The 24,242-nt window shown below is 31.0% G+C and overlaps 2 protein-coding genes across 5 annotated transcripts; one reads left to right on the top strand and one right to left on the bottom strand.

Moving 5' to 3' along the window:
• The first annotated feature begins 1,181 nt into the window (after window positions 1-1,181).
• LOC101499873 (TMV resistance protein N-like) lies at window positions 1,182-11,626 on the top strand. 4 transcript variants are annotated; one of them, XR_012163118.1, is made up of 7 exons: window positions 1,182-1,377; window positions 2,289-2,827; window positions 6,317-7,427; window positions 7,540-7,839; window positions 8,040-9,417; window positions 9,959-10,122; window positions 10,688-11,626. XR_012163118.1 is itself a non-coding variant. In XM_012712034.3 (6 exons), exons 2-6 carry the CDS (start codon window positions 2,325-2,327, stop codon window positions 10,051-10,053), a joined length of 3,387 nt encoding a protein of 1,128 aa, XP_012567488.1. In that variant the 5' UTR covers window positions 1,182-1,377; window positions 2,294-2,324; the 3' UTR covers window positions 10,054-11,208. The 4 variants fall into 4 exon arrangements, 1 of the variants encoding a protein (XP_012567488.1); XR_012163119.1 differs by having other exon boundaries at window positions 2,277-2,827; XR_001143061.3 differs by having other exon boundaries at window positions 1,183-1,377; window positions 2,294-2,827.
• Window positions 11,627-19,077: 7,451 nt separating this feature from the next.
• On the bottom strand, window positions 19,078-21,268 carry LOC101500427 (purine permease 21-like). The gene is made up of 2 exons (XM_004516051.4): window positions 21,181-21,268; window positions 19,078-20,434 (listed from the first exon to the last, which is right to left on the bottom strand). The coding sequence occupies exons 1-2, from the start codon at window positions 21,215-21,217 to the stop codon at window positions 19,263-19,265; spliced, it is 1,209 nt and encodes a 402-aa protein (XP_004516108.1). The 5' UTR covers window positions 21,218-21,268; the 3' UTR covers window positions 19,078-19,262.
• Window positions 21,269-24,242: the final 2,974 nt, after the last annotated feature.

The raw sequence follows: 24,242 nt of genomic DNA, 5'->3' as shown, positions 1-24,242 counted from the left end.
GTAAGTCCAACGAGGCTCGGTCCGAGTGATTTGGACTCGGTAGCGGTTTCTTCTTAGAGTATCTACAACGGTGAACTCAATATGGATTCTTTAGATGGGTCCAATGTGCCACGTCATCTTGAAACAATTCACTCATTTTCTACTCCAACGGTGAACTCAACATGATTCAAGTTCTACTATGCCACATCATCTTAAATCAACTCATTCATTTTTTATAGTTTAACTTTTAAAAAATCATATTATATTTCATTACTTTAATTTATACATTAATATTTAATTTTATTATAACTTAAAATATTAATTTAAATGGAAAAATAAATAAAAAAGTACGTTAATAAAAACTTTAATAAACTTCTGTAACAAAAATTGTGAAGAAAAAGTATGAGTAACAAATTGTTTCTATTAATGAGTTAACAATCGTAATTAAAGGAGAAAAAAAAGGCTAACGGTGGTATATTAACTAAAAAAAGCTAATGGTTACAAAATTATTATTATTTAATAAATTAAATGCTAAATTACATTTGTGGTCCCTTAACTTAATTTCAGGTAACGTTTTAGTCCTTTATCTTTACTTTTTCCCGACTTGGTCCTTTATTTTAATTTTAAGTGACAATTTGATATTTTATGTTTTAAAATTTCAACAATGATATCCTTTTTTATACAAAAATTCAAAAAAAATTTCAATCAAAACTCATAAAATTAATTATATTCTTCAATATAATACAAATTTCATCAAATTCGTAACGCAAATCTTCAAATAAACTCATATTTTCATACTTTATTTGCTATTTTTAGGAATAAAGGACTAAATTGAAAAAAAAAAAGATAAAGGACTAAAACGTTACCTGAAATTAAGTTAAGGGACTATAGATGTAATTTAGCCTAAATTAAAAAGAAGTTAACGGCTATAAATTAATAAAAAATGATAAATTTATTATTATTAATAAATTAATAAAAGGTAGCGGTTATAATTATATTATTATTAAATTGTGAAAATAGATAGAAAAAACAAAACAAAAAAAGGTAACTGCTATGAAGCACCGTTCCTTACTGACAGTAGTGATAACACATTGGCACAAACGGTGAACCCATAAAAAACTGGAAGTGGGACGAACTCATTTTTACTCCCGTTGTAGATGCTCTTAGTTAGTCTGAGTGAGAACGCGTCTAGTAACTCCAACTTCAACATGTTGTGGACGGAGATTTTTCCTCTTCAACTTCGCCGATACTTCTCGCTTCACTTTTATCCAATTGCTTTATTTCTTCTATTCAACATCATTTTCATTAACCCATGCAACGCAACACAAATTACTCTTTCATTGCACTCAAGAATTACCTTCCCTCTCTCTTCTAACAACCTGCTGGATTCCCTCTCTGGTATGCTCCTTTTCCCCCTTCTTTTAATTTAATCACTCAATTACGCAATTTCATTTTCATTCCTACTTCCTAAATTATTATTCACCATCATTTTTCTTTTATATATTTCAAATTTCTCTCCAAACTTCAATACTGCATACTGCATACTGCATACTTATCAACCTTTGTTATGTGGAGGTTGTTTACAGAAATGCCACTTGTCTTGGATAAACAAAGAATATTCAACTTCAAGCATGTCCTCCATAAATTAGATCAAAATATAAAACCTAATAAATTAAAAGATATTTTCATTTTAAATGTTAAGAATGAAATTCTTCAATTTCATTTTTGTCTTCAAAGTGAAATATACGTGCTCAACCTAAATTGTTCGCCAAATTAAAGTCGGTTTAATTTTATTGAATTTTCTTCAGCACTTGCAATAGTACAGTACAGCAATCCCATGGTCCAGATTCATTAAATTTACATTGTTAGGCTATTTGTGTCTAATTTTATATAAAGACTCCATGTTTAACCTTTTCGCTTGAATTGAACTTGAGGTTTTTATCTGGGTTGCTCTTCACTTCATCTAGGTTAAGATTCTTTATTAGTTCATGTCATTAGGCTTTTTATGTCGAATCATTGACTAAGTTTTTTCATACTCAAATTCACTGGTTAGCTTTTCCACATCAAAAGCAAGACATTAATATAAGACAAACAAAAGTTCAAGGATCACAAACAGCTTGAAATCACTAGTGTGATTTAGCAAATATTGTTTGTTTAATCAGTCCATAGATGAGCAATATGTGAACTTTGAACTGCTTGATCTATGTCAATCAGATTTATGAAGCCCAACCAGTAAAAAATATCATTGGCAACAAGTATAAACAACGCATTTAAACATTTTTTATTTTTGACTGTAGCATTGTGATTAGTGTAGGTAATTGGAATTCATACCAGATAGGGAAAAAATGAGCAGTAGTTTTGCTTCCTCCTCTATATCTTCTTCGGTGGTGTCTTTGAAAAAATATGATGTTTTTCTTAGCTTTCGAGGTGAGGATACTCGCAGAAACTTCACGAGCCATCTTTATGATGCTCTGAGTCGAAAGAAAGTTGAAACCTTTATAGACAACAATGAGCTTAAAAAAGGAGATGAGATCTCGCCAGCACTAGCCAAAGCCATTGAGGAGTCACACGCATCTATAGTCATCTTCTCAGAAAACTATGCTTCCTCAAAATGGTGCTTGAATGAGCTCAAAAAGATTCTAGAATGCAAGAAAGATAAGGAACAGATTGTGATCCCGGTTTTTTACAACATAGATCCTTCACATGTGAGGAAGCAGACCGGGAGTTACCAGAAAGCCTTTGCAGAACATAAGCGAGATTTGATGTACAATAATGACAAGTTGCAGAAATGGAAAGCTGCTCTCACTGAGGCAGCTAATTTAGTTGGTTGGGACTCTCAAAAGTATAGGTAAATAACAAACTATTCATCTTTCTTCATGTCATGACTTAACTGTTTCCAAAATTCTTTGTAAACTCAATAAACTACTTCATATCATGTGCATTTTTTGTTTTCTAATTTTTAGTTCTGTATATGGATACTTTAAGAAGATGAAATGACTCTATTAAATAATATAGAATGATCTACTCCCTTATCCCCAGTTAAGTTTGTTCAACACATTGAAACATAAATACGTCATTTTATTATCTTTTTAAAAACCTTCACACCTTTAGTTCCTAAAGTTTTCTCCACACCCCCTTCTCATTAACATCCACTAATGCTCAATATTAAATTTAATTACTAATCAAGTTCTCCATAGTCTTCTTCACATTGATCCCCTTCTCCTTCACATCTATTAGTCTTTGAATGTTAATAGTGTGTGGTTTAATTAAGTTGGCCAAAATTGACTCTAAAATCTTCACGTTGATCCTCTTCTCCTTCACATCTATTAGGCTTCACATGACACAAGTTATGTGATAACAAATTATTTGGAGAAGTGAACAATAACAGTTGATTTGCTTGGCCATAGCCCATAGCCCATAGTTGATATGTCCTTCTGAAAACTATTTAAGTAATCATATGCTTGTACCCTGCATAGACTTATTACACAATTTTTAAAATTTGTACTATCCATCTAATGGGTTATATTTGTACTTGTTGTAGAAAAAATAATAAGAGCTCACAAGTATATTTTATTTTAAACAAAGGGTGTTTTTTTTATAGGAGAAGCACACAAATTCAACTCCTCAAATCAAGGAGTGATATACTAATATAAAACAAAATGAAATAAAGACAAAACAACTGATATCAATAGTGATAAATACTAAACCCCTCAAGTTGGTGTTTATATATCGTTAATGCCCAACTTGCTTATCAGGTGCTCAAAGATTGGTCTTGCTAAACTCTTGGTTAAAATGTTAGCTCAACAATTTGAAGACATTAGTGGCAAATAGAGAGTTCTGGAATCTATTTTATCTTTTTGTTGAAGTTGTGGATCTTAGAGAAAAGGAGGAGAGAAAATAATAAGGGTTTGAATATTATTGATAATAGCTTAATGCTGACTTGATTACAAAAGATTCAATACTAATATCTATTTATAGAGAAACATAGACTTAATCTTAAATCAGGAATAAATCATAATAATAGTGATATTCTAAGATATCTCTATGATTATAAATTGATCACAGGAAATAACTCAGGATACTCTAATATAATATAAAAGATATTATAAGATATTTTCTAATATTCTAACACTTTTATAAAGTGACAATCTATTTCAATTTGCGTTTTTATCATGTTGGACAAAATTGTAGGCTATGCTTAATGTGGCCTTGCAATTACAATATATCTTCACTGGGAGCTCCACTATCATCTTTAGAACTCTAGGAATCCATAGACCTTCACAAATTCCTTGGGCTATTGCTCTAAACTCAACTTCGGCATTGCTTCTAGCAATTACCTCTTATTTCTTGCTTCTCAAAGTAAACAAGTTTCCCCACACAAAGGTGAAATAACTTGAAGTAAACTTCCTATCCATAACATGTCCCGCCAAGTCTACATCAGTCAAAATAGCCACATTCTTATCATTGATATTTTTAAATAATAGGCCCTTTTCTATTGTAGCCTTCAAGTATCTCAAAATTCTATAGAGCCTCAAGATGCTCTTCATAGGGGGAGTGCTCTTGTCACATCAAGGAGGTGTCTATTTTTCCTTTCTACAATTCTATTTTGTTCTAGTGAGTTAATACATGTGTTTTGATGAACGATCTTATTTTCCATAAAAAACTTTTCCAAAATTATATTAAAAATATTTGCTGACTTGATTACAAAAGATTCAATACTAATATCTATTTATAGAGAAACATAGACTTAATCTTAAATCAGGAATAAATCATAATAATAGTGATATTCTAAGATATCTCTATGATTATAAATTGATCACAGGAAATAACTCAGGATACTCTAATATAATATAAAAGATATTATAAGATATTTTCTAATATTCTAACACTTTTATAAAGTGACAATCTATTTCAATTTGCGTTTTTATCATGTTGGACAAAATTGTAGGCTATGCTTAATGTGGCCTTGCAATTACAATATATCTTCACTGGGAGCTCCACTATCATCTTTAGAACTCTAGGAATCCATAGACCTTCACAAATTCCTTGGGCTATTGCTCTAAACTCAACTTCGGCATTGCTTCTAGCAATTACCTCTTATTTCTTGCTTCTCAAAGTAAACAAGTTTCCCCACACAAAGGTGAAATAACTTGAAGTAAACTTCCTATCCATAACATGTCCCGCCAAGTCTACATCAGTCAAAATAGCCACATTCTTATCATTGATATTTTTAAATAATAGGCCCTTTTCTATTGTAGCCTTCAAGTATCTCAAAATTCTATAGAGCCTCAAGATGCTCTTCATAGGGGGAGTGCTCTTGTCACATCAAGGAGGTGTCTATTTTTCCTTTCTACAATTCTATTTTGTTCTAGTGAGTTAATACATGTGTTTTGATGAACGATCTTATTTTCCATAAAAAACTTTTCCAAAATTATATTAAAAATATTCAGCCCCATTATCAGTTGTATTTTGGAATTAAATTGTGTCTACACCAATTTAAAGAAATTCTTGACAATATGTCTCACCTCAGATTTTTCTTTTAATAAACATTCCCAACAAAGTCTAGTATGATCATCAATAAAGGTGATGAACCATCTTTTGGTGGAAAGGCCATTGAGGAAGAATTGGTTTCACTAGATTGAATAACCTAGGGCTTCTGATACCATGTAGAAAATATCATAGGAACTCAGAAGTATTTTATTCTAATGAAAGAGTGCCTTTTGTATAGGAGAAAGTACACAAAGTCAACTACTCAAATCAATGAGTGATATACTACCTCCAGTCCTATGTATGAGAAAGTTTGGTCAATAAAAATTGATGTACTTGGTCTAAAATTTGAACCAAATATATCAATTTTTGTTGACTCAACTTTCTCTTATATATAGAAGCGGAGGTAGTACTAAAATAAAACAAAACGAAATAAAGACAAAATCAACTGATATCATTTGAGCAAAATATATCAACTATTGTTGACTCAACTTTCTCTTATATATAGAACCAAAGGTAGTACTAAAATAAAACAAAACGAAATAAAGACAAATCCAACTGATATCAATAATAATAAATACTGAAATATTTCATATGGGTAGCATAAAATCTCTTTTTCATAATTTGCTTTAGGATTTCAATGCCTAGAAAAAAAAAATCTGAAGAAATCTAATTATCTTCTGTGCCTTAGGTTTTTCATTTCCTGAAATCTAATTTTTGTTTCTTTCTTGCTCTACTATGCCACTGCCACATGTTGACCATAAATTTATATAATAATCATATAGATCTATTTTTCTTCTATTGTAGTTGTTAGACTTGTAAAACTTTTTTCCCCTCTTTCATATGCTAGGATTGAATCGGACTTCATTAAGGACATTGTCAAAGATGTTTTGCGGCAATTGAATCTTAGATACCCATATGAAATTAAGGGGGTTGTTGGAATTGAGAAAAATTATGAACAAATTGAATCAATGCTGAAAATTGGGTCAAATGATGTTAGAGTCCTTGGAATATGGGGCATGGGTGGCATAGGAAAGACCACTCTTGCTAAGGCTTTATATTCCAAACTATGTTCCCAATTTGAAGGCCGTTGCTTCGTCAATGTAATGGATGAATCAAAAAAGTATGGACTCAATGTTGTGCACAATAATTTTTATTCTACATTGTTAGAGGAAGAAAATCTTCATCATGATGCACCCTACATAGAGGCACCTTTCTCCATGAGAAGGATTGCACGTAAAAAAGTTTTCATTGTGTTGGATGGCGTCGAAACCTCAGAGCAAATAGAAGATCTTATCCTAAAAATTGATGAGCTGGGAGTGGGTAGTAGGGTCATTATTACAACTAGAAATAAGCACATATTTAGTCAGTTCAGTAAATGTGAAATTTATGAGGTTAAGGAATTGAAAAAACATGATTCTCTTCAGCTTTTCAATTTGACTGTCTTTGGAGATGAACATCCAAAAATTGGATATGAAGATTTATCAGAAAGTGTAGTGTCCTATTGCAAAGGCAATCCTCTGGCTTTAAAAGTTTTAGGTGCAAATCTCCGTTCAAGAGGCAAAGAATCATGGGAAAATGAATTGAAAAAGCTCCAAAAGATTCCCAATGGGAGAATTTATAATGTGTTAAAGTTGAGTTATGATGACTTAGATTGTTCTCAAAAGGCCATATTTCTAGATATCGCATGCTTGTTGAGAGAAGAGCATAAAGATTTTATAATAGATCTATTGGAAGCTTGCGACTTCTTTGCAATAAGTGGGATAGAAGTCCTTCTAGATAAAGCTCTCATACAACTAAAACTAATTTGGCATGTCATTTCAGATATTGATACTATAGAAATGCATGATTTGTTACAAGAAATGGGACGGGAGATTGTTAATCAAGAATCTCAAGACCCTGGAAAACGAAGTCGATTGTGGAAAGCTGAAGAAATATCTGATGTATTGAAAAAAAACAAGGTAAGTAGAGGATGCAATTACTTCTATATGAAAACACATGTATGTGATTATGAAATATAACAAGTATATATGTCAGTCTTCCTTAATTATTAATCTAATTTTTGTTTGTCAGGGAACTGAAGCTGTGGAAGGTATAACATTCCATAGTACAGAAGTTGGGGATCTATACTTGAATGCTGATTCCTTTAGAAGGATGACAAACTTAAGATATCTTAAAATCTATAATATATATGATGGGAGAATATGCAATGTGTACTTCCCTGACGGTCTTGAGTGGCTTTCTGATAAATTGAGGTACCTTCGATGGGATGGATACTGTCTTGAGTCTTTGCCGTCAACTTTTTGTGCTGAAATGCTTACAGAGCTTCACATGAGTCATAGCAAGCTTAAAAAGCTCTGGGATGGAGTTCAGGTACAAATTTGTTTGGATATACTTGTTAATTTGTACAGGTACGAGGGGAAATCTGATGATCATTCACAAAATTGCTCCAGAGCTAATGCCATGCCCCTTTTTGTGCTTGATTAGGTTTAGTTTCTCTTTTAATCAATACTCATGCATGATTATGAATTTAATTGGCTTCTCAGCAATGTCATGTTTATTTCTTGTTACAGAATCTTCTGAATCTAACCATAATTTGGCTTGAATCCTCCAAAGATCTGATTGAGATCCCAGACTTATCAAAGGCTACAAATCTTGAAAGAGTATATCTTAGTGAATGTGAAAGCCTGTGTCAGCTCCATCCATCCATTTTTTCTCTCCCCAGGCTTACACATCTAGGCTTAGGAGGTTGCATAAAGATTGAAAGCCTTAAAACCAATATTCATTCAAAATCTCTCTCTAAACTTTTACTTGATGGTTGTTCATCTCTCATGGAATTTTCGGTGACTTCAGAGGAAATGACATATTTGACCTTACGTGGCACCGCTATACATGAATTGCCTTCATCGATTTGGCGTAATACCAAACTTACTTTTCTTGACCTAACTGAATGTTGCAAGCTTAACACTGTTGGGTTGTCAAATGATCCGCAGCTATGGTCTATTACAGTACTGAACCTTTGTGGGTGCTCACAAATAAATGCATTGAATCTGTTGTTCATCCTTGATGGCATACAGTCTTTAAAACAACTAAAGCTGAATGAGTGCTTCAACTTAGAAGTTCTCCCTGATAACATCCAAAACCATTCAAGGCTAGAATGGCTTGATTTAGATGATTGCAGGATACTTGTGTCTCTATCAGAGCTTCCACCATCCGTGCTATATTTGAAAGCCGCTAATTGCACTTATCTGGACACAGACTCCACTCAACAGTCATTGCTTGAGAACATGTTACAAACCTTCTCTGAATACCATTCTGACGAAGGTGTTGATGCTTTCTCTTTCTTGCCAGGAACACGAGTTCCCTTTAAGTTTGATTTTCAGACATTAGAGGCTTCAATAACTATTCCTCCTATCCCAAAATCTGACTTGTGTGGTTTCATATTTTGCATCATTCTTTCTGAGGGCTTCAATGTTTACCACCATGCCCTTCATTGTTTCATCTTTGAACACGGCAAAGAAGTTGACAGATGTCGTATTAGTCACAGTTATCTTGGGACATTAATTTCAGATCATGTATGGATATGCTGGCATGATTACAACAGACAAGAAAGTGGAAGTTCTGATTGCAACCTATCATTTCAATTCATACTTGAAGCTCATAAGGAACAATCTTGGTGGTCAACTGAGGGGATAAAGGGGTGTGGGGTGTTACCTGTATATGCCTCCTTAGAACGTGAGTTGGAGCTGGATGGTAGTAGTATTAGTGAAGAAATTGTTGAATTAATATCCAATGCTCAAGCAATGAAAAATGATATTGATGAGTTACAGCCTAGAGCAATTGGAAGTGAAGTCAGAAGCTCTAATAATGAAAATGAAGATGACCATGAACAACCTTATTCTCACAGTGAAGTGGAAGACTTGAATGAAAAGTCTTGTGGTTGTTCAATCGGTATGAAACTTCTCTAATTATATATTCCATATCTATTTTATAAAGAGTTTCATCCTTCAAATGAATAGTTTTTTAAAGTTCTCATGATTCTAGAAAATAATGCCGGTTGGTGTTATGACACCAAATGAGAAATGTAGGCCAAATGGGCTGTTAGCACACCAGCAACCTCCAAGCCCAGTATGCAGCAGGTTTATGCTAGAAGGAATAGGAAATATCAAGGTGGCATTTTCCACGTAGTAGAGAGTGAGAGAGAAAGGAAAACAGGGTATTGGAATTCTGTTATATGGGGTCTGAGAGGAGAGAGTAGGGTAGCAAGTAGAATCATACAGTTTGTTCGAGGTAGAGAACCATGGTTCTCTGAAGGAGCATTAGCTCTGTGGACAATACCATCTTCATTCTATTGTATTTTTCTTTGATTTTCAGATAAAATATACTTTAAGTTTTCCATTATTACTCTGTTTTCTTCCATTTACCGTTTATATTATCCGGGTTTGCATCAGTTTGTTGCAATAACTTTTTGCTGAAACAACACATTGGACAGGTCTTTTCCTGAGGCACTTATTAAAGAGGGTCGAAAGAATAATACAAATCAGAAATGACTTGCGGTCTCTTTCTCCTAGTTCTCAAGTAAAATGAGAACAACATCATCAAATTCATTCCACAATATCCCTTGATGTAGTAGACTGGTGATATCAAGTTGTGCTGGTAATAAATTCATCATTTAAATGCCAAAGTGCAGTGATAAGTTGCTTGTTACTTTTACCATTGCAGAAATCTTCCTAATTTTATTCAGTTGTTTTGTGTTCTGTGTTTGTTTGTATTAATTAATCTTGATCCTGTTTGCATTATTGGTACTTGAAAGCCTGCTTCGGCGTAAATAAATCATTGTTCTTCTTCCTTTTTCTGTTTTCCCCCTATGCAGTAATCACTCGAGTATCATGCTTTTGAACCATAAGAAAGAAAAATAAGAAGAATAATGGTTCTATTAATGGTTTTTCCTTGTGAAATGATACAGATCTTGGTGTTACCCACAAAATAAGTGTTTGTAATCTTTCTTACTAATGTTGATTCTTTTGTTGGTTCTAAAGTTTACGGTTCTTACTGTATTTGGCATTGTAAACTAGGACATGCCCATTCCAATGATGTCAACTGTTAAAATTATACTCAATCAATGTAAAATACCATTTATCAATAAAATTGTTATTGACTCCTACTTGGCATTCTGTCAAGGCAAAGTGCTGCAATTGTTAACTTTCTTCTTTTGAATCAGTTTTCAGTTATCATTGGGGACCGTCCCTATGCTATCCACTTGTGGCTTTTCATGTTACATTACCTTTGTTGATGCAAAGGCTTCTTGCGGATGGAATTAAATCAAGCATCATATAGAAGAATTAAGAAGTTGCAAATGTCGATTGGACCATATTTAAGGCACTATCTCTGAGTCTTAGTCCATGATGATTTTCCTTAGTTAGCTATTAAGATGTTTTGCTCAGCATTAACAAATTGCAGCACCTCCTCATATTACAGCTGCACCGTTTCATCCAATTACTTAACATAGAGGGTTAATTATTCTGTTGTAACAATTCTGCCTATAAAAGGCATATACCACCAGCCTTAGTACTGTATCAATTGAAGTGAATGAAATTGAGTGTTAAAAATTCTCTTCCTTTGTTCTCTTCCTAGTAGTGTGAGTATCAAAATAGTTTGGGTGTTTGAGTAACAAAAGGGTTTTCACCGTTCAGAAAAAGTTGTAAGTATATTTTGAGAGAGATATGACAACCAATTGCAACATTGTTTGGTCCAGTTTTAAATTACATGCAAATTTAAATTTCAGTTACTGCTGAGGCATTTTTATGTCAACACATCTAAAAACTCACAATATTTGGAGCTTTATGAACTTGGATTACAATAAAGAGGTGACAATGCAGGTATGAGAAGTGACCAATTGGCACGTGTATAAATTCATTAGGAGTAGATTACTCAATTTTTAGCAAAATAGCGAAGACCAAAGATGGTTAAAGAAGCATGAGACATGTTAAAATTGTCATAAACAGAAGCGGAGAAGGCCCAAAATTATGAAGTGCAATCTTTGTGTAGAGAATATGAAAGATATGTGATGTAAATGTAATTGTAAATACATAGATACGCGAATATGTCTTATGATTCAGTTGTTATTGTATGAGATGCAATTGTGAGAGTTGTTACTTCATACTTTACACTTTAACATGATTTAATTACTCACCCTTCATTGTCAGTGTTTGGTGTTGCAATGATGCATATGTTCAACAAAAGGCAGATAATTAAGGAGTAATCACTTTATGATGCCAAGGCTTGCTATTAGATTTATTTACTAGTTTCTTTTGATATTATGTTGTTTTGTATTTCGGTGTTATGTAATGTCTGAACTTATGGGATTTGAACTCTAACATGTGATAGTTGAAGCGAGACAAATTTCTCTTGTAGTTATTATTTTAAATGTGTTTGAAAGTCTTTATTTTGAGACTTATTATTATTTGAATCCCTTTTGAATTTCTAATGGAAATACGTGACTTAAGAAATGTGATGCCCTTCTTGCCGATAAGATGTGAAATTTTTTATTTTTATTTTTATTTTCCACTGCTTTATAAACAAGTATTAGGCTTTAATAGCATTTTGAGTTTAGGGTATCACATTAGTATCACACCCGTCTCTCAAATTAGGCCTTTGTGCATTGTGGTCTATGTGTGCTAATTGATGTGTTATTGTTTTGCTAATCATGACTTTTCTATTATTACAGGCTCTCAAATTAGGCCTTTGTGCATTGTGGTCTATGTGTGCTAATTGATGTGTTATTGTTTTGCTAATCATGACTTTTCTATTATTATATAATTAGGTAGTACTCGTATGTGCATTTGTTCTATCTTACTTAAAACATGCAATTGTAGGTATGGATGAAAATAGACTAGATTGACCGATAAGAGTTTATAACTTAGCATACCAAAGGTCTAGGGCCAAACCATACTTTTTATTTTTTTTTTAATAAATAAGTCTAGCCAAAGTTTTTTTAAAAATCTATTTAATTAGAAAGGTCAATTGAAAAAGCCTTTTAAGTCTATCAAACTGACCTACTTAATTATATATAAGTAAATTTATTATTATTATTATTATAAAATTTAAATTTTGTTTTTTTTAATCAAAATTTGCTAATATTTTATGTAATTTAAACATATTTTTCTACATCAATTTTGAAATGTATAAAGCTATTATTTTAAAATATAATCTTTTTAGACTTTGAAAAAGATCAATTCAAATTTTAAAATTGAACATTTAACATATAATAGATTAGACTCGAATATAAATTTTTTGTTAGAAACCAAGAATGTTCTGATAAAATCATAATAAACCAAAAACGTTCTTGGTATTGAAAGTTTGTAATTCAAGTTAAAATACTAAGTGTATGTGATAACTAACTAACTAATATCTTAATTAGTTAGTTAGACAATTATAGGCCAGGTAGAACGAATAAGAATAAACTATGTATAAATAGCACTCTCCATTCATTCAATAAAATAAGTCCTACAACTCATATGCTATACTACTTTTCAATTTTCTCGAACTTGAAGTAGTAAGCTTGAAAGCGAACATTTGGTATCTAGAGCAAGGTTTTCCGATCCAGAGTGATAAACACGAGTGAAGTGTGAGGATTAATACACAAGTGAAGTGAAGATGAGCTCAAGTGCAAACAATGGATTTTTTTTAGCCCATATGCCACATTTTGATGGAAAAGATTGGGATAAATGGAGGGTGCAGATTCAGGCATTATTTGGGTTCCAAGAAGTATTGGAGATCATAGAAAATGGTTTTGAGGAGCTGGGAGTCAATCCAACAGAGGAGCATATGTCGAAGTTTAAAGAAAACAAGAAGAAAGATTGCAAGGCCACCTTCATTCTTCATCAATGCCTTGACACATCCAACTTTGAAAAAATATCTGATGCATGAACTGCCAAAGAAGCCTGACATTATGAAGAAGTGTTATTCTAGAGGAACCAAAGTCAAAAAAGTGAAGTTGCAGACCTTACAAAGACATTTTGAATTGCTGCAGATGGAGGATCAAGAAAAGGTGTCAGATCTGATTTCAAAATTGAGGAGTATCACCAATCAAATGGTTGGTTGTGGGGATAAGCTTACTAAACAGAAACTATGTGAAAATGTATTGAGATATTTGCATCCCAGGTTTGACTATATTATATGTGCCATAGAAGAATCCAAAGACATTTCCACATTGAGTCTGGAAGAATTACCGGCCACCTTAGAAGCACGAGAGTTGAAAATGGATGAAATGAGTGGGAATAAATTTGGGGATCATGCACTGGTAGCACAAGCCTACAAGAAAAGAGACCAGAAGAAGAATGGAAGAAGAATAAATTCAAGAAACTTGATGATAAGTCTGAATCTTCATCAAAATGGTGCAATGCTAGTAGAAAATCAAAAGGAAAATCAAAGAACTTTGACAAGAAGAAGGAGCAATGTTACAATTGTGAGAAGGTTGGACACTTTGCTGATGAATGCTAGTCTGGTAAAGGAAAACAGAAAAATAAAGACGAGGATGAGGCTTGTGTAGCTAAAGAAGATGATTCAGACTCGAACACAGTTTTGTTAATGGCTACAACAATCGAAGAACGTTCTTCGTTAGACTCATAAATCAATCTTGTGAATGGCTACCACAAACGAAGAACACTCTTCGTCTCAATTCTGGTTTCTTGATATTGGATGCTCCAAACATATGACAAGTCACAAAGAATGGTTGGTGGACATTGATACATCAAGAAGGAGCAAGATCATGTTTGCTGATGATAGAAGCTTGGACGCTGAGGGAGTTGGCAACATGGTGGTCAAGAGAAGAAATCGCAAAACAGTGGTGATTGAAAATGTGTTGTATGTGCCAAGAATGAAGAGTAACTTCTTGAGCATATGACAACTGGTTTAGAAAGGGTTTCAAGTGATTATGAAAGATGATGCCTTAGAGATGTAAGATGGGCAAAAGAAGATGATATTAAAGGCCCCTCTTTCAAAGAACATAATCTTTGTTATCAACATACAAGCTGCATATATTCAATGTTTGAAGGCAACAAGCTCAATTGATGAAAATTGGCTTTGGTACTTAAGATTTGGACATCTCAACTTCAGAAGCTTGCAGCAGCTAGGAGTCAAGGAGATGGTTAGTGGATTTCCTATGATTGACGTTCCTGAGAAGGTGTGTGAAGTGTGTTTGGCAAGAAAACAATCAAGGAACTCATTGAAATAACAAGTGCAAGCAAGAGCGAAGAACATTCTTGAAGTGGTTCATAGTGACATATGTGGACCATTTGAGGTGCTATCATTAGGAGGTAATAAGTATTTCATAACCTTTGTTGATGAATTAAGTAGAATGTTATGGATTTATTTGATTAAAACCAAAGATGAGGCATTGGACAAATTCAAGAACTTCAAGATTAAAGTGGAGAAGTTGTCAACGTGCTAAGGATAGATGGAGGAGGAGAATATACATCCTATGAATTCAAGGATTTTGTGTCAAGAATGGAATTGAACATGAGATAACAACTCCTTACACACCTCAACACAATGGTATGACTAAAAGAAGGAATATAACCATAAGTTTTGGGGTGAGGTTGCATCAACTGCTGCATACATCCTAAATAAATGTCCAACAAAAAAGCTACCAGAGAAGGTGCGATAGGTAGTTTGGAGTGGAAGGAAACCAGTAATAGGGCACTTGAGAACATTTGATGCTCTATGTTTCAAGCATGTGTCTGACCAGAAAAGAAGAAAGCTGCAAGACAAAAGTGAAGCCATGATACTAGTAGGATATCATCCAACTGGAGCTTACAAGCTCTATGATCATGTCAAAGGCAATGTGGTAGTCAATAGAGATGTGAAAATCATTGAGCAAGAGCAGTGGGATTGGACACAGAAAACCATCAGCAACCATCACTAGGATTGGGAACAAGAGACCAACAACTCTAGCAAGCCTACACAAGTGCAAGAGGATCATCAGACCAATGTAAACATAGATGAAGACAGAGTAGAGTCAAACATATCTCAGAGGGCAAGGCAGGCACCAACAGATTTAAGAGAATTTGAAGTATACAATGATAATGAAATTGACAACAGTGGAGATCTAGTGTACTTTGCCTTATTTGAAGATACATAACCTTTGAATATTGAAGAAGCCTTGAAGAAAGGACCCTAGAAGAAAGGACCCTGGAAGAAAGCAATGATGAAAGATATCAATGCAATTGAAAAGAATCAGACTTAATACATGACTGACTTGCCTTCGAAACATAAGCAAATTGGAGTAAAGTGGGTCTACAAATTGAAGTTGAATCCAGATGGAACAATTGCTAAGTACAAAGCTAGATTGTTTGTCAAGGGATTCTTGCAAAGGGCATACATTGATTATTTTGAAGTGTTTTCTCCAATGTCCAGAATTGAAACAATCATATTTGTGATTGCATTGGCCTGTGCTAGAGGCTGGATGATGTGCCAACTTGATGTTAAGTCTGTATTTCTGAATGGATTGCTGGAAAAAGGTATATGTATCTCAACCACCATGATTTGTGATTGAGGGAAAAGAGGATAAGGTATTAAGATTAAGGAAAGCTCTCTATGGGTTGAAGCAAGCCCCAAGATCTTGGAACAAAAGAATTGACTCATTTCTAATTGGCATTAGCTTCATCAAATTCACAATGGAATATGGAGTTTATGTGAGACATTACACACTGAATGGAAGACCTACAATGGTCCTATTGTGCTTTTATGTTGATGACTTGCTGGTAATTAGCAGCAACAACAAGGCGCAAAATTCAAGGAAATCATGAAAGCTGAGTTTGAAATTACAGACTTGGGCAAGCTAAGCTATTTTCCAGGCATGGAGTTCACTGAGATTGAAGAAGGCTTGCTGATGCACCATAAGAAATATGCTGGAGAGATCTTAAGAAGGTTTAATATGGCTGGTTGCAACCCTGCTGTCACACTAATTGAATGCAATGCAAAGCTAGGAACAAAAACTGAAGAAGAGCTGGCTGATTCGACCCTGTTCAAGCAAGTTGTTGGCTCCCTAAGATACTTGTGTGATACAAGATCTGATATTTGCTATAGTGTTGGCGTGGTAAGCAGATTCATGGAGAATACCAGGCGTTCTCACTTGCTAACATTTAAGAGATCATGAGATATGTTCAAGGCACATTGGAGCATGTAATTTTGTTTGCAACAGATTTAAAACAAGAAAATGAAGACTTGGTTGGTTATTCAGATTGGTGTGCAGATAAGAATGATAGAAAGAGAACTTTAGGCTATGTGTTCAAATTCAAGAAATCTTCAATAGCATGGAGCTCAAAGAAGCATCCATTGATATCACTTTCTTTATGTGAGGTTGAATATATTGCTGGCAGCTATGCAGCATGCCAAGCATTGTGGTTGGAATCATTGATAGCATATTTAAAGATTGAAGTGTGCATGCCATTACCATTGATGATTGACAATATTTGATCAATAAATCTAGCAAAGAACCATGTGTCTCATGGAAGGCGAAAACACATTGAGACAAGATTTCACTTCTTAAGAGATCAAGTTGAAAGATGCAAACTAAAGTTCATCTATTGTCAAATTGAAGTTTAGCTGACAGATATCATGACCAAGACATTGAGGACAACTAGATTTGAAGAGTTAAGGAGATTGTTAAGTGTAAAATCACTTAGAAACTTGAATTAGGGAAAGTGTTAGAAAGCAAAAATGTTCTAGAAAAATCAGAATAAACCAAGAACGTTCTTGGTATTGAAAGATTTTAATTCAAGTTAAAATACTAAATGTATGTGATAACTAACTAACTAATCTCTTAATTAGTTAGTTAGAGAGTTAGAGGACACTTAAAATGAATATGAATAAACTATGTATAAATAACACACTTCATTCATTCAATAAAATAAGTCCTACAACTCATATGCTATACTACTTTTCTATTTTCTTACACTTGAAGTAATAAGTTTGAAAGGTTATCAATTTTTAATATAGATCAAACTCAAAACTCGCAAAGTTTAACTCGATCAACTTAATTTTACTAGTAATTGTAGGTAACTTGTAGCAAGTTGATGAAATGACTATAATTCCAGAAACACTAGAGTTGAGACCACACAGACCATTCAGACAATGACAGAGGCACATACCACCTATAGAACTTCACCTTAATTAGTTTTGTGAAAACATTTTCATTGTTTGTGTTTTTTCTTCTTTTTTCTACATGTCTATTTCAGATATCAGAACAAAACTCGTGAAGCACAAAGTCAAAAACGCAACTTGAAATAAGTTCGATGCTCCTTGTTCACTCACTATATGTCATTGTCCTCCATTATTACAAAATAACAAAACTTCGAAATGATAAACTCCAAACCAAGTTGCAAAAATCGAAACACCAAATGCGAACAAAACTTGGGGCTATTTTCCAAGCAAATCCAAGTCCTCAGTAGTAGATAGAAAGGTCCAATTTTAAAAATTGAAAACCATATATTACTGTTTGATTACCGTTAGATATTCTTAAAATTTGATTATAATTTGTTGGGTTATTATTAGTATTTCTAATCCCTCTAAATTAAATATAGTATCGGTAAAGTTAATACATCTGAATAAAACTTAGATATATCATTTTTTAGACATATTTTTTGTTTGTTTATATTTTAGTATAAAATCTGCAATTTTAATCTCTTATTATTTTTTTTCGGAATTTTGGTTTTTCTATTTTTAAAATTGTTGACATTTGTTTTTCTATTATTGTTTTTTTCAATTTCGGACCATCCTTCTTAAAATTGTTAACATTTAGTCCTCCTTTTCAATTATAGTTAATTTTGATGATGTGAAAAACATTTTACTAACGTGTACTTGATGATATGATAAATTATGGTGAGATATAATTTAAATCAAATAATACCCACATTAATCTTTTAAATAAATAAAATTTCTGTTTTTTTACTTTAAATGTATTTTGAAAATAATCTTTCAACAAATTACTTTTTTTTTTCTTTAAAATTTTATGAAAATTAAAAAAAATGATTTTTTTAATTTAAAAATTCCAGAAAAAAATAAATATAAAAGTAAATAATATTTTGTGACTTTTGATTTTTTATTTTCAAAATTTTGTTTTAAAAACCAAAAGTAATTTTTAAAACATTGTTTTTTATTTTCAGAAATTATGAAAACACAAATAATTTTAATTTTTTTTCATTGAAATAAATTTTTAAATTATTGAAGAGGTATTATTTAATTTAATTTAAAATCTATGTCACCATGATTTTCCATATCATTGTATACAGGTCACTAAAATGTATGCCACATAAATTGAAATGACAAATTGAGAAGGGTGACCAAATGTCAACAATTTTAAAAATAGAGATCAAAATTGTAGGAAAAAAAATGGAAAATCAAAATTGTTGATTTGATAAAATAGAGACTAAAACTGCATTTTAACCTACTTTATTCTAAAATAGTATTATCTATTTATTATAATCAACTTTTTCTTAGTTATGCGCATCTTGTGTTCTAAATCTATATTATTTTCTCATATTTTCTCTACTATTATGTAAAATTATCTCATATTACGATTCTTGATTTAAGTGATTGATAAAGAATAAATAAAATAAAAAAACTTAAATCATATTGATAACAGAGAGTGTTGAATTACATCTAGGATTACATAATCTAATATAATTCCTAAAAATATATAATAAATATATAATAAGTACACGTCATGGTATTATAATTATCCAAGCATATAATAAAACTAGAATTACAAACAACATTCGAATTGGTGTGAATTCTCAATCCAATATTAACTCGAATCCGTTTTCACCACTTTCATTACCCGCTTCTAAAGGTGAAGAATCCTTGATAGCACCAAGAGTGTCTCTATTTTCTATTTTGGTGTTGTTCTCATCCAAGTATTGTTGATAAATATATGATATAAATCCCCAAACAGCTAGTATCATAGATATGACTTTAATTCCATTCATTTTGTCTTGAAAAAATACCACAGCTAATATAGGCACAATAGGCATACCCAAAACACTTATAGCATTAGAGAATAGTGAAGAAACCTCAAAAATAAGTCCAACACAACCAATACTAAACACTTGCCATGTTATGGCTATGAAAGTGAGATCAAGCACATAGGGAACTTTCCCCATCTCATACTCTTGCATTTCCTTCTTTATACCATTCCACTCTCCACTTGCAAAAAATCCTACTAGAATAATACAAGTAGCTACTAATTGTTGATATATTATCATATCCATGACAACTTTAAAATTTTGAATTTTGATAACCTTCTTGAAAGCTAGTTGTGTAAGGGAAAGTATCAATCCAATTCCAGCAGATGCACCTAAAGTGCACATGAATCCAATCACATACATTTTATTGGATGAATTTGTGGAATTTGATGACTCATTTTGGAACATAAGGAGGGCAGAGGAAATTGTTAGTAGGACTAAGGAGTTTATTATGCAAGGTGTGAGTTTTAGTGAATTTAGGAAATATGCAAATAAAGCATTGAAAGCTAATTGAGATGAAGAAATTAATGTAAATGTTGAGACAGGGAGGTACAATAGCCCAAATGAAAATAAGTAACAAATTAATGCAACAAGTATGCCAATTGAGACATACACAAAAGTTAGCATGAAAAAAGATGGTTTATTTGGATCAATAGTAATATTATTATTTTTTTTGGTTGATGAAATGAAAAAATAACAAGGTAGTAGAATTGGGAAACCAACAAGTTGAACAAGTGTTGCCATCCATTTACTCTTTCCTCCTTTTTCATAGTACAATCTTCCTAGAAGTGTTGCTGATGATTGGCCTACTAAAATAAGTGCAACATAAATTGCTACCTTTAAATAGTACCTTCTTTTCTTATTCATCTTAATTGATTCATTCATTATTTGATCTTCAAACCTATTTTCCTCCATTGAAAATGTTTCTTTGTCTGCATTGGCTTCTACAAAAAATAATACAAATTGATCAAAAAACATATATATACTCCATCCATTATCCTTAATCGTCGCTTTTGTAAAACAATTTAATTACTCTAATTTATTTGTCGTTTTCCAAGTTAAATACAATATTAGTTATTATTTTTTCAATAATACACTTAATTAATTATAAATTCAAAATAGAAAAATATGTGAATAATAATAATAATAAAATAATAATAATAATAATAATAATAATAATAATAATAATAATAATAAAGGGTATTTAAAAACAATATTATAAAAAAAAAATTATTGGTTGTTTTAATTGATATGTGTAAGTCACCTTAAACAGTATTTTTATTTATAGAAAAATACAAGGGTGGTTCAATAGCTTACCTCTTCCATGATTGTATCTATTACTTGCTAATTGTTTGCTTATGTCTAATTATTCATCGGTTTTTATTCTTATACAAATTATAGAATTAGATAGGATTTCTCTTTAATTTCTTAGCTTATAATCATAGCCAAACATTATTGTTTAGGTGAACATGGTAGTAAAATAGGTTTTAATTATAACTAGTGCAAAAGAAAGACAGGCATTATTTAATTAATTGTTTTGATTTTACTAGACATAAAATACAATTTCATAACATAATTAAAAGTTCATAAAAGAATAACATGATTTTGGTAAAAAAAAAAAAAGGAATAACATAAAAGTGCTATTTATATATGTATATGAAAATGGAAGATGAAAGTTTGAGTGACATACCCATTTTGTGAAGTTGCAGTTCTTGAGCTTCTCCCATGTGAAAGGTAAAATAAATAAGTTTGAGAGAGAGAATGAGAGAGGGGAAATAGAGGGATTGTGTTATTTAAGTAAAGAAAATGTAATTGAAGTCATAACAAAAGAAGTGGGCTCCACATGACATGAGTCACATTCGTGACAGGCTATCCCCCTACTAATTCGATGTTGATACCAATTTTGGAGTGTTTTATTTAAAAGATAAAGATATAATATATTTTAAATAATGTGACATGATAATATGTATGAAATTATAATAAAATTATTTAAAATTTTTAATTTTAATGGTTGAAATTATTTATTTTTATAATATAATTAATAATATATAAATAATTAATACATCTTATTTTTTCTTTATAAAAAATTAATATATATAAATGATTTTATATCATGAGATCATATGTCAGTCATTTAAAACATGTTAAATTATTTTTTTTAGTTAACAAATTTAATGGAAGAACTAAAATTGTCAAATTTTAAAATAGAATGAGCTATTTTACGAATTGGTAAAATAGATGGAGCAAAATTACAATTAAATAAAACAAACATACTAATTTTTATTTGGGTGCAATTAAATATTTTGTGGCAAGTTTAAGTTGGAAGTCTTATGTTGCTTAAAAAGTGATGGTTGAATAATATATAACTGAGAGAACTCATAAATTTATTATCTTAAAATTTTAAGTTAAAATGTGATGTTCAATTCAGATATATAATTACTCTTAACCAAATACAAAATATTCATCGGGTTGTCTCTGTGGCCTAACATTAAATTATATATTTATCTCTTTAATCTTTAGATTTTTTTTATAATCTAAAAATGTTACTTTTTACTTCTTTTCTTTTTAACGTCAAAATAAAAATGTTATTTTTTTACAAAATTAACTCTTAACATTTCATTAATAATAAATTGTTTACTGAATAATATAATAAATTATTGAATACATATTAAAATATCAATGAAACTAGCAAAAAATAGGGCCATCTTAGTAGAGCATGAACTATTTTGATTTGTCTCTTAATGAATTTAACATGAGAGTTTAAAAAAAAAATCTACTATTATGTAAAATTATCTCATATTACAATTTTAGATTTAAGTAATTGATAAGAGATAAATAAAATAAAATAAAAAAACTTTAATCATATTGATAATAGAGAGGGTTGAATTACATCAAGAGTTAGATAGTCTCATATATATAGTTAATCAAATAAGTAACTAATTAACTAATGTAACTAACTAACTAATTTAACTAACTAATTAAGTCAGATATTTAATATCTCCTCAAATTAGAATGTGTTAATTATACTTCAAATTAAAAAATGTCAAAAAATAAATGACATAAAATATATCAGCTAAAAGGAATTTGAAATGTGAAAAATTCATCCGCGAAAAAATAAATTTTGTCTAATTATCACGATCCTTATGAATAGAAACTATATGCCAATGAAGCTTTCCGAAAAAGAATATTACAATTTGAGTTTTGTTATTTTGAAGGAATTCTTCTTTGTTTAAGACAATAAATTTTTGATGCACTCTTGTCTTTTTGCATTGATTTTCTTTTTATATCTTTATCCTTGAACTTCATGTTGTTCTCTTGAATTCTTCATTCAAGACAAATTTTTTTGAACCAGGTTGTTTACTGCGAGCTTTTGTTGAAATGACATTTAGGCTAATTTTTCTTTTTGTTGCTAAAATGTCAAACATATATGTATCTGACGAAACTTTAACATTATGAATTATGAATTTTGTTGGAACTTTGTAACAGTGCTTTTTTTTAAATAAAAAAAAATGTTCAATGCTACAAATTGTTCAATCTAATTTTTTTGAAGAAGGTTGTATTGTTGATAATTTCAATTCATGCATGTCTATTTTGTGGCCTCGGTAAAGGAATATGCATTTCTAAGAGCTTTGAGTAAAGAAATATAATGTTATTTTTTCCGTCTTTACCCTTCGATTCTCAAGAAAAATAGACTCTAGTAATCTAAAATTCATCTGATAGATAATAAAGTCTAACAAAAATTGTTACAATCATTATTCAAACTTGTCAGATTCTTGTGAATGATTTATACGGAAGCTCATTAATCTAATGAGTAATTTATTTAGGTCTAATGTTAGCTTTTTAAGTTCAAATAATATAACTCATAAAATTAGCCACAATTTTATATTTCTCGTGAAGCAAGATTGTTAACTCTATGGTAACTCGTAAACTCGTCTAATTTTACGAGTTCAAGTCATGAATTTGAGTCGACTTGGTTGTGAAATCGAAATATGATAAACTCGTAAGTGGTAACAAGTTTACACGAGCTAGCTTGTTTTAAACTCGGCGGAATCGGTTGAACTCAGACAAGTTTACACGAGTTTGCGAGTCCAACTATTAAAGCCCAATTGACCGAAATTAGTAATTGGCCCAAGTTTTAGGATATATTTTTAATGTTTTAAAATATAAAATGTCAAATTGTTACTTGAAATTAAATAAAGGACCAAATCAAAAAGAAAAAAAAAAAAAAAAAAAAAAAAACTGAAATTTAGGTAAGGGACAGCGTGAGAAATTGTATCTATTTTATTATATTTTAGAATTTTAAGTTTTGAATTTGTAATATAAGTACATAAAAATTTGCCAACACAAATGATAATGGTAAAGCAAATTTAGAAGCTACACAAGTTTGAGAGAGATTGAGCTATGATAAAAAAAAAAATTGGGTTGGACCATTTTTTAAAGGAAAAAGTTTAAACTAATAAAATAGCTAGTTTGATTGAATTTTTACAATTGTTTTTATAAAATTCAAATCAAAATGATGAAAAACATGCTGACTAGGTTTGATTCAATTATGTTGATACTTTTCAAATTTAAGTCTCTTATTTTAATTTTTTTAAAAAACTTTCGAACACTAAATTTTTAATACTATTAAAACAAATATATAAACTACAAAATATATATATATATATATATATATATATATATATATAAATATATATAAACTACAAAATATATATATATATATATATATATATATATATATATATATATATA

Source organism: Cicer arietinum, chromosome 5 (genome assembly GCF_000331145.2).
Source record: "Cicer arietinum cultivar CDC Frontier isolate Library 1 chromosome 5, Cicar.CDCFrontier_v2.0, whole genome shotgun sequence".
NCBI lineage: Eukaryota > Viridiplantae > Streptophyta > Magnoliopsida > Fabales > Fabaceae > Cicer > Cicer arietinum.
The sequence above is the reverse complement of the archived record's forward strand: the minus strand, read 5'-3'. Positions and strand labels throughout refer to the sequence as shown.

Excerpts from the sequence above, each read along its gene's own strand:
- LOC101499873 (XM_012712034.3), top strand. The coding sequence starts at position 2,325 with ATGAGCAGTAGTTTTGCTTCCTCCTCTATATCTTCTTCGGTGGTGTCT. Across the intron at positions 7,428-7,539 it reads ATGTATTGAAAAAAAACAAG|GGAACTGAAGCTGTGGAAGG; the intron begins GTAAGTAGAGGA and ends TTTGTTTGTCAG. Across the intron at positions 9,418-9,958 it reads GTCTTGTGGTTGTTCAATCG|GTCTTTTCCTGAGGCACTTA; the intron begins GTATGAAACTTC and ends CACATTGGACAG.
- LOC101500427 (XM_004516051.4), bottom strand. The coding sequence starts at position 21,217 with ATGGGAGAAGCTCAAGAACTGCAACTTCACAAAATGG. Across the intron at positions 20,435-21,180 it reads ACTGCAACTTCACAAAATGG|AAGCCAATGCAGACAAAGAA; the intron begins GTATGTCACTCA and ends TATTTTTTGTAG.